General features: G+C 41.2%; 1 protein-coding gene across 1 annotated transcript; it reads left to right on the top strand.

The window, feature by feature from the left end:
• Positions 1 to 6,002: 6,002 nt before the first annotated feature.
• Positions 6,003 to 10,012, top strand: LOC310715376 (microfibril-associated glycoprotein 4-like). Its single transcript, XM_083521769.1, has 6 exons — positions 6,003 to 6,102; positions 6,490 to 6,512; positions 6,612 to 6,824; positions 6,959 to 7,055; positions 8,935 to 9,102; positions 9,249 to 10,012. The coding sequence occupies exons 2-6, from the start codon at positions 6,510 to 6,512 to the stop codon at positions 9,521 to 9,523; spliced, it is 756 nt and encodes a 251-aa protein (XP_083377895.1). The 5' UTR covers positions 6,003 to 6,102; positions 6,490 to 6,509; the 3' UTR covers positions 9,524 to 10,012.
• The last annotated feature ends 1,438 nt before the right edge of the window (positions 10,013 to 11,450 follow it).

Raw genomic sequence — 11,450 nt, 5'->3', positions numbered from 1 at the left:
GTTCCTCCTTGAGTCTGGTTCCTCTCAAGGTTTCTTCCTCATAACATCTGAGGGAGTTTCATTCAAATAATTTTTTTGTTCTAGAATTCTAACACTCTGGAAAGCCGCTTCGAGACAATGTCCGTTGTGAAAAGCGCCATAGAAATTGAATTGAATTAAAAAGACATGAAGCACTGGAAGTCTCAGAAGGTTCTTGGTATTATTGTAGATATGCACATTTAAAGAAAATACCTATTTTAAGAACTAAAAAATATCAAAACACATCAGATTGAAGAGGTTTAACAGAGATGTCTACAAGAAAATGACATACCATTGCATGTAAGATCTGTGTGAAGAATCCTCTCTTTTAAATGTTAAAACTGGGATGTGATTGAACGATTCTAGATCTTTTATATGTTTCTTTGTGAGTAAAATGTAGGCAGAAAAACATAAACCTGGACATGGAACATCCGGGCAGCTGATTTGTCCTTATTTGTCCTGGTAGACCAAGTTTTAAAGTATTGAATTTGTTATATAATTCATCCGAAAGAGATAAAAGTATGCACGTTCAGCTCCTGTTTATGACTGATGCAATTTGGAGCAACTTGGGAGCAGAATTGAAATAAAATCCTTGTACATAAACACACATCCTACTCGTGGTTCACTTGGTCACAGACTAAAGTGGAAGGTTCTATAACCTGAATATTTCTTTAATGGAGTCATTATTATTTATCATGTAATTAAATCTTCAGTGTTTTGTATACATGTAAAATAACCTTCAATATCAGAACATTTATAGCAATCGGTTTCTAAGCACATACCTTATTTAGCCAAAAATGTATGGAAACCATAAGATTGATATGTGTTTTTTTTTTTTTAACATTCCATTCCATAGTTCTCATTCACTGTTCTAATGAGCTCCACTTTTCAGGGAAGATGTTGGAGTGTGCTTGTGGAGATTCATTCCAGTATAACCTATGTAAAGCAGATCGTAGCATCCAACGTTGTCCTGCAGGATTGTGCGAACAGTTTGGAGAAGATATGTAGTTGGAGAAGTCAGGTTTCACAATACTTAAGGCCATATGTATATATGTGTAATTTAAATTACTGACCTTTTTTTTTTAATATATTTCCAAATATTACTTTCCAAAAAAAATGAATAAATGCATTTGAGAAGAAAGCAAGATCCAAGTCTCTTGAAGATTCTGTGTCTATCATCCACATTTTTTTAATCCAAATAATATATATCTGGTAGCATCAATCATTAGAAATGATTCAGCAAATATATCAACACTGGCTTTCAGGCAGCTGGTTGGACTGGTCCTGTAATACTTCAGATTGTTCTGATAACTCGGAGGTTTCTCAGAAGAAAAACAGAGACGTTTCCTCGTTCTTTAAGAGTTTGTGTTCTTTTTACATCAATTTGATCATTTTTAATCGTCTGTAATATTTTCAGTTAAAAATGTAAAAGTAAAGGTTTGTGTTTGTCATCACAATAATTCACACATAATTCAACAATAGAAATGAACGCTAGCGTTCCTCAGTTCTTTCCCTGGGAGGGGTAAGAACACAAACCCATGAAAGCATTTTTAACATAGCAGCTGAACTATTTGGATTACATAACTTTTGTTATAATTATCTACTGGGATAAAAAAAAAACGCCTCAAAACCTTAACAGCATTGTCTTTATATATTGTTAATATGTTTGTACATTGGATTTACAGTCAATCCCCGAAAATTCGCGGCTCAGAAAATTTGCGGGTTCTCATTTGGAACCTAACTGACAGCAAGTTGCTTAATCCTAAAATTCGGAATCCGCAGCAAAACCGAATGTTCAGGAACGTTGGGAATAACATTTTAAATTGTTTTCACTAGCAGATATCAGAAAAATATTAAACTACATTATTGTATTATTAATTTTAACCCAGCCATTAGGGGGGCACAAGCCAGTGTACTCTTAGTGCCGGTCCCAAGCCCGGGTAAATGGGGAGGGTTGCGTTAGGAAGGGCATCCAGCGTAAAACATGTGCCAAATCAAATATGCGGATCATAAATGAGAATTTCATACCGAATCGGTCGAGGCCCGGGTTAACAACGACCGCCACAGGTATCGTTAGCCGACAGGGTACCGGTGGAAATTGGGCTACTGTTGGCCGAAGGAGGAGAAGGAGAGGAGGAAGGCGTCTACAGAGACGGCAGGAAAAGGAGCAGTGTAGGAGAGTAGAGGTTCGGGTTGGTACTTTAAATGTTGGTACTATGACTGGTAAAGGGAGAGAGGGAGCTGATATGATGGAGAGGAGAACGGTAGATGTGTTGTGTGTTCAGGAGACCAAGTGGAAAAGGAGTAAGGCCAGGAACATTGGAGGTGGGTTTAAACTGTTTTATCATGGTGTGGATGGGAAGAGAAATGGTGTAGGGGTGATTCTGAAGGAAGCGTACAGTAAGAGTGTAGTGGAGGTGAAGAGAGTTTCTGATAGGGTGATGATCGTGAAGGTGGAAGTTGAAGGGATGATGATAAATGTCATCAGTGCCTATGCTCCACAAGTTGGCTGTGAGATGGAGGAGAAAGAAAGATTCTGGAGTGAATTAGATGAAGTGGTAGATGGTGTACCTAGGAAAGAACGATTGGTGATTGGGGCAGACTTTAATGGGCATGTAGGTGAAGGGAACAGAGGTGATGAGGAGGTGATGGGTAGGTATGGTTTTAAGGAGAGGAATGTGGAAGGGCAGATGGTGGTAGATTTTGCTAAAAGGATGGAAATGGCAGTGGTGAACACGTATTTTAAGAAGAAGGAGGATCATAGGGTGACGTATAAGAGTGGAGGAAGGTGCACACAGGTGGATTATCTTCTGTGTAGGAGATGCAACCTGAAGGAGATTGGAGACTGTAAGGTGTTGGCGGGGGACAGTGTAGCTAGACAGCATCGGATGGTGGTCTGTAGGATGGTTTTGGAGGCGAAGAAGAAGAGGAGGAAAGTAAGGTTTGAAAGAAGAATAAGATGGTGGAAACTGAAGGAGGAAGAGTGTAGTGTGAGGTTCAGGGAAGAGGTCAGACAGGGGCTCGGTGGTGGTGAAGAGGTGCCGGATGATTGGGCAACTACTGCAGGAGTGATGAGGGAGGCAGCTAGAAAAGTACTTGGTGTGACATCTGGAAATAGAAAGCAAGACAAGGAGACGTGGTGGTGGAATGAGGAAGTGCAGGAGAGCATTAGGGGAAAGAGGTTGGCAAAACAGAAGTGGGATCGACAGAGTGATGAGAAAAGTAGGCAGGAGTACAAGGAGATGCGGCAGCAGGTTAAAAGGGATGTGGCGAAAGCCAAGGAAAAGGCATATGAGGAACTGTATAAGAGGTTGGACACTAAGGAAGGAGAAAAGGATTTATACCGATTGGCCAGGCAGAGGGACCGAGCTGGGAAGGATGTACTGCAAGTTAGAGCAATAAAGGATGGAGAGGGAAATGTGTTGACTAGTGAGGAGAGTGTGTTGAGAAGATGGAGGGAGTATTTTGAGCAGCTGATGAATGAGGAAAATCAGAGAGAGAAGGTTGGAGGATGTGGAGTTGGTGAAGCAGGATGTAGATAGGATTAGTAAGGAGGAAGTGAGAGCAGCGATTAAGAGGATGAAGAATGGAAAGTCGGTTGGACCAGATGACATACCGGTAGAAGCGTGGAGATGTTTAGGAGAGATGGCAGTGGAGTTTTTAACCAGATTGTTTAACAGGATTCTGGAAGGGGAGAGGATGCCTGAGGAATGGAGAAGGAGTGTGCTGGTACCGATCTTTAAGCATAAGGGAGATGTGCAGACCTGCAGTAACTACAGGGGAATTAAGTTGATCAGTCACACCATGAAGTTATGGGAAAGAGTAGTGGAAGCCAGGTTGAGAGAAGAGGTGACCATCTGTGAGCAACAGTATGGTTTCATGCCGAGGAAGAGCACCACAGATGCCTTATTTGCTTTAAGGATGTTGATGGAGAAGTATAGAGAAGGACAGAAGGAGCTGCATTGTGTATTTGTGGATTTAGAGAAAGCGTACGACAGGGTGCCAAGAGAGGAGTTGTGGTATTGTATGAGGAAGTCAGGTGTGTCAGAGAAGTATGTGAGGGTGGTGCAGGACATGTATGAGGACAGTGTGACGGCAGTAAAGTGTGCAGTAGGTACGACAGACTGGTTCAGGGTGACGGTTGGACTGCATCAAGGATCGGCCCTGAGCCCTTTCCTGTTTGCAGTGGTGATGGACAGGTTGACGGACGAGGTCAGACAGGAGTCTCCCTGGACTATGATGTTTGCAGATGATATTGTGATTTGTGGTGAGAGTAGAGAGCAGGTTGAGAAGAGCCTGGAGAGGTGGAGATATGCGCTGGAGAGAAGGGGAATGAAAGTCAGTAGGAGTAAGACAAAGTACGTGTGTGAATGAGAGGGAGGGCAGTGGAGTGATGCGGTTGCAGGGAGAAGAGGTGGAGAAGGTGGAGGAGTTCAGGTACCTGGGGTCAACAGTGCAAAGTAATGGAGAGTGTGTTAGGGAAGTAAAGAAAAGAGTGCAGGCAGGGTGGAGTGGGTGGAGAAGAGTGATAGCAGGAGTGATTTGTGATAGAAGAGTATCTGCAAGAATGAAAGGGAAAGTTTTTAGGACTGTGGTGAGACCTGCGATGTTGTATGGATTAGAGACAGTGGCATTGAGTAAAAGACAGGAGGTGGAGCTGGAGGTAGCAGAGCTGAAGATGTTGAGGTTTTCGTTGGGAGTGACGGGGATGGACAAGATTAGAAATGAGTTTATTAGAGGGACAGCACATGTAGGATGTTTTGGTGACAAGGTGAGGGAGGCGAGATTGAGATGGTTTGGACATGTGCAGAGAAGGGACATGAATTATATTGGTAGAAAAATGCTGAAGATGGAGCCACCAGGTAGGAGGAAAAGAGGAAGGCCAAGGAGGAGGTTCATGGATGTGGTGAGGGAAGACATGCAGGTAGTTGGTGTAAAAGAGGCAGATATAGAGGACAGGGTGGTATGGAGACGGATGATCCGCTGTGGCGACCCCTAATGGGAGCAGCCGAAAGAAGAAGAAGAATTGTATTATTAATTTTAAGTGATAAATAAAGTATGTATTTTCATTACTTCACATATTCTGCTGAGTCTGCATCAAAAATGAACCAACTTACGGGCGTAATATCTGGATGAATTCACTAAGGTACCATAGGGGTTGCAGGGGTGCGTCCAGAATCCGCGGATTTTCGGAACTCGCTGGGGGTCTTAGAACGTAACCACCACGTTCCGGGGGACCACTGCATATACATTCAATTTATGTACATGGATTTGACCTACTCTGGAATTAGGTACATGTACCTACCTGTAGGATCACACATTTTTGGACACCTGCCATGTTATTCCACATTTAGAACCTCCACTCTCTGTAGGTTTTTGAGTGTGACTGAGGATTTGTAATTCAGCAACAAGAACATTAGTGAGATCAGGCACTGTTGTTGTTGAGGTGTCTGGGGTTGAGTTGGTGTTCCAGTTCATCCCAAAGGTGTTTGATGGGATTGCGGTCAGGGCTGTTTGTTCCTGATCGTTCTTTTTCACACCAGATGTTCATAGAGCTGGATTTGTACACAGGCGTATTGTCCTGCTGGAACAGGCTTTAATCTCCTAGCTCTAAAGAAAACAATTGTGAGGTTCCAACTTTGTTGTAGCAGTTTAAAGAAGGCCAACATATGGGGGTGAGTGTCAGCGGTCTGATTACTTTTCCAATATATTCTAATCTGGATTTCTGTCTTCTGTACCAATGTTCATTGGATGAATAATGTGTTGAATACTTTATGATTTCTCCTTTGAGAATTTGATGCATATGTTGCATAGTAAACCATTACTTCCTGATGGGAAACAAAACAAACCACTTTGTTTTTCACTCAAACTAACTACACTAACTACATGCACACATCAATTGAGACAATGAAGTCACGTCTCATGAAAAAATGCTGCCAAGCAACCAGATCTTCTGTGCCTCCTGGTTGCCTGATCATAAAAACACTCCTGCTCCTTTTGCCAAGTTCATGAGAGACGGTATATAAGTGTGGCAGAGCTGCTGCTGATTTTAAACTGCTCTGTAGACTGAGGCAGACACACAGGGTGAGTGTTTATTCAAGTATCATGTAAATAATGTCTATTTTTCAGAGTTGCAAAAAAACTACAGTACAGAATATGATGATTATGATATATTTCTGATTTTTATTGTTAAAGTGACGCTGGTTGAAGCTGACGCTTCATTAACGACTTCAAATATAGGAATACTAATTCAGGGAAAGTTTCCAGGGTTTAAAATCAGTTTAAGCAGCTTTTGGGGTTTAAGGTTTTCTCTGCTTTTTATTCATATGATTAAATTCACCTGCATCATTATTTTTTGTGGACTTTGTACGTCTAAATACACGTGTGCACATTTTCAACATTAAAACCTCATTGTGTGTTAAAAGCAACAGATACTGCTGCAATAATCCTTTATGTTTTTATCTTAAATAGAATAAAACGACTTTACAGATATGGTGAGTTGATAATATTAATGATGTAATAAATATGCATTGCTGTGATGTGATGTGAGTTGATGTGTTCTTGATGTGTTCGTTGTTGTATTTTTTGTTTAGCTGCTGCTGCTCGTAGCGTTGCCGCTGCTGGTGCACTCGGCTCCCAACAGGACAGACTCCCTGCCTGCGGACTGTGAAGATATTTACAACAACGGCTCCATCCACAATGGAGTTTACACCATCTACCCTGCTGGGTCTGCAGGTCAGCCTGTGCAGGTGTACTGTGATATGGGCTGTAAGGAAGACGAGAGCCATGGGGATGAAAGATGGACCGTGAGTGAAATGTTCTGGCTGAAGATGAAGTGCTCATTTGAATTGTATTTTATTTGTACGTCTGTCAGTCTCAATTGTTTAAAGACAATATGTGGTATTTAAGTCTGTTTTATATTTTGCAATCCAACCTCCAGGTGATTCAGAGGAGGTTTGATGGAAGTGTGAACTTCTTCCAGCCATGGGAGGAGTACAAGAACGGCTTTGGGAATGCAAATGGAGAATATTGGCTGGGTGAGAGATGAAAATCGCTGAATATGCACATTTTATCTCACACACTTCTGCTCTATTACTTTCTATAGTTGTAGTTCTACATCATTTAAAATCCTCACTACTCATTACACTACAGAGGCATCTGATCTAATCTGCAAATGCCAGGTGTGGGTGCAGACTTTCATTCCAGCCAATCAGAATCCACTTCTGATAGTCTATTTAAAGCCAAGGTCAACTCATTAGACAGGTAGAATCAGGTGATCAGGTGGGGCTCCTGCAGGATCAGAATGAAAACCTGCACTTACACCAGCACTTTGGTTTCAGTTCAACTCTAGCATGTTATTATTATTATTATTATTATTATTATTATTATTATTATTATTATTATTAGCAATGCTATTACTGTTTCATTTGGTCATGTTCACTGTAACACACACCATTAGAAATGAATTTCTGTCAGATTTGGACAGACAAATGGATCAATTGCAGTCAAAACTTCATTAGAAGTAGAGAACACAGTACTCAGGTCTGTGGAACAGGACTATGGGAAGACACAGGAGTGTGTAGATGCAGGTGCAGCCCAGTCCCATGGCATGTCCTCATTTAGTCGCGAAATGGAATCTATCGTGTTCATGGAAAGAAATTTCCCTCTGTTTCCGTGTCACTGAGACGACTTTCTATGTGATGTATTTCAATTGGAAGTATTTTTGGTGCCTTTGCCAAAATGTTCTTTCTGCCACTGGATACCACAGACGCTGTATCTTCTTTTTCCGTTTGTTGTTGATTTTTTCATTTCCAAGCGTCATTACTCAACATTTAGGCAGGAGATTTTATCCTTGTTTTTATTTAATTATATTCGGTAAACTCGCTATTATAAACCATCGTCAGTGGTTCCTTCCAGTCAGCACACAGTAAATATACTCCCCCAGGTAATTAAGGAAACTGTGTTAATTAGAGGCACACACATTTATTACAGAATAACCCCTAAGCATATATTTCTCTAATTGTATCTTATTCTCTGATAAAAATGAGGGGGGGGGGGGGGGTTTAACATATGGCATTTCAGTCAGCATTACCCATGATCCTCTGCCTCCGTTGGAGACAGAGCCAGACGGAGGCAGTTGTGCTGAGTGACACGGAAAAAAAGAGAGAAGTTCGTGTCCATGAAAACGAGTCAGTAGATTAAAGTTTGTGACTTCATCACCAAATGCCGTGAGACGTGTTGGCAGTATTAATAAAGCAGACGAATACTAATCGTGAGGCATAAACGTGATAAAGGCTTGAGTCAGTAACTAAATAAATTGAGCAAGAGAAGAGCGAGGAACCAAAATAAGGCCAAACGCAGGGAAATAATCCACATGAAGCAAATAACATTCTGAACAGGCGGAAAAATGATTTAAGGAAAACAAAAGTACAAATACAGAAACTCATTAGAATGGAGAAGTGAGACTGAGAGGTGGAGACTTAACATGATTAAATAACATTAAAGCAGAACTCCAGAGCTCCATGAGCTACGTACGGCATGTAGAGAACACCTCGATCAGGATCATCTCTGGCAGGTTTGAGGAACATAAATCTCACATGATATGCTTGGAACAGAGCTGCTGTGGTTTCAGGTTTTCATTCCAGCCAAGTGGATCAGAAGCCACACCTAATTCCAGTTGTGCAATTGGATTATATTGGTTGTGCAGATTATTTCCTGATTAGAACAAAAACCTGCAGCATTTATTATTATTGTCTGCACCAACATGGCCATTTAAACAGAAGATTCCACTTTGGTACTGCTGAGGCTGATGAAGATGTAGTACATATATTATTATTATTATTATTATTATTATTATTATTATTATTATTATTATTATTATTATTATTATTATTATTATTATTATTATTATTCCAGGTCTGGAGAACATCTACTTATTGACAAACATGGAGCAGTATCAGCTGAAAGTGGACATGGAGGATTTTAACAGAGGCAGCGCTTACGCCCAGTACAGATCTTTCTACATCGAGCCGGAGGCCAGCAGTTACGCACTGCACATCAGCGACTTCATCGATGGAGGAGCAGGTGAGCAAAACACCTGCTTATGGTTTACCTTCCTGCTTTGTGCAGACTTTAAAGACCACAGAAATCTTTGGAAATTTGTGATAGGACATAATCAGTGAAGTTTTCATGTGGAATGAACAGGATGGATGTGTGCTGTGTGATTCTAGGAGATCCTCTGAGCAGCATTAACGGCAAAATATTTTCGACTTATGACAAAACTCCGTACGGCAGCTGTGCAGACAGTTTCTATGGAGGCTTTTGGTACACTTGCTGGTGGAGTAATGGAGTGGCCAACCCCAACGGCTTGTACAAGGTCGAGAGCGTTGCTTCAGCATACTTAGACAATGGGGTCCTGTGGACCAGCTGGCAAAATTACTACTCCATGAAGTCAATTTCGATGAAGATCTGCCGGGTGAACATCGAGGACATTAGCGTAACCTAGCATGTCAGTGTCTTTCTTAAGTGCAAAATGAACAAAAGGCAAATCTTTGTTTTTCTTCTGAACATTTCTGTGGCGTTGTATTTTGTATAACCACTATGAACTTTTACTTTACTTTATAGTATGTTGGTATAGTATAGTCTTGGTATAGTAACCCCCCCCCCCCCCCCCCCTCTCTCTATCTCTCTCTCTCTCTATCCAAATTCAATAAATGATTTTATTTTTATTTTAGTTACATTAATATCTTTTATATTACATTATAAACTTTATATATATAAAGAGAACATCAGATCACCCTTTCATACAGTGTGCCTAATTGCAAATATTCAATAAAAGTGAGATACTAAAGTAAGAAACCCAGTTAAGACTCCAAACATCTACACTAGTAGATAAAAAGCTTTATGTAATCTAAATGTAATTTAAACTCATGTGACATGTGGCTTACAACCCAGGACTTTTCTGGATTGCTCCAGGACTGATTTCATGTTTTTTCATGCTCTATTCGGGGTCAGAGCTCACTCGACCCGGAGTGTGGTAGCCTCTAAGACTTGGTCCTCTGGAGTGTCCCACTCCAGGCACCTCTGTCCTGCAGCCTAGCTCTGTCTGGTCGGTGTGGTGGTATTGGACTCTCGTTCCCAAAGCGTTCCGACCCAGCTGAAAGGGAACCTCTCTAGGTTACGTATGTAACCCTAGTTCCCTGAGGGAATGAGACGCTGCGTCTCTATGATACACATTCGTTTCACTCCATGTGCTTTTTTAACTTCCTGGTCGTGACTTCACCCCGCCGGTGACAGCCCACCTCCAATTTTGACTGATTACACACATTATTCAGAGCATTCCCAAAGTGTTTCCAACGCAGCGTCTCGTTCCCTCAGGGAACCAGGGTTACATACGTAATCTATAGATGTTCCTTTTTAGGAACTCAAGCTGCGTCAATGCGCAAATGTTTCAATTCAATGAACAATGTTTAGCATTAACAGCTATACGGGTGGCCATTACCAACCTCTCTGCATGAGCTGATCATGTGATCAGCAAAGGTGCCAAGAGTTAATCCAGAGTAAGCATTCAATTTTACTTTTAAATTTAAAGCATTTAACTTAACCTTTTTTACCTTTTCAATACAAGTTAAACTTCAATAGACAACTTAACGGTATATGCAGCATTTTCACCACTGCACAGCCTTTACAACATCTGGAATAGTCTTCCTGACAGTGTTCGGGGTTCAGACACACTCTCCCAGTTTAAGTGCAGATTAAAGACGTATGTTTTTAGCGAGTTCTACACATAACACACATCACATCATAACCTTGTGCTCCAGAACATCTGATCACATCACATTATCAACTTGTGCTGTTACAGTTTTTTTGGATTGCTTACACACTAAAATTAAAAGTAGTACACTATTAGCAATACCTTACACTCAAGTGGCAAAACATCAGCCCATATTTGCACAACTATAAAAACAATGTCAACCTCACACTTGTTGCAAAACTCTACAAACAGTGATTTGCAAAACACTAAACACATTTAACATACATTACACACAAAAATCTATCATGAAGTCACATCCTTCCAATACCAAAGCACTGACTGTCAAATTACTGCACCGTCCAACCAATTGGTTCAACACAGTCATCAGGTGTGCAAACACTTGTTTGCTTAATTGTAGACACACCAATCAGGTGTATAAGCACTATAAAAAGCAGCAGGTGAGTTCATCGGTCTTCAAGCACAATGGAAAGAGTCAGAGAAAGAGTAAGACGAGGAGGAGAACGAGGAGAACGAGGAGGAGGACAAGGAGGAGGAGGAAGGGGAGGAAGAGGAGTCAACAGAGGAGGAAGAGGAGTCAACAGAGGAGGAAGGGGAGGAAGAGGAGTCGACAGAGGAGGAATCAACAGAGGAAGAGGAAGAGATGGAGGCCATGCTGGAG

Source organism: Silurus aristotelis (assembly GCF_946808225.1).
Source record: "Silurus aristotelis genome assembly, chromosome: 20".
Taxonomy (NCBI): domain Eukaryota; kingdom Metazoa; phylum Chordata; class Actinopteri; order Siluriformes; family Siluridae; genus Silurus; species Silurus aristotelis.
The sequence above is the reverse complement of the archived record's forward strand: the minus strand, read 5'-3'. Positions and strand labels throughout refer to the sequence as shown.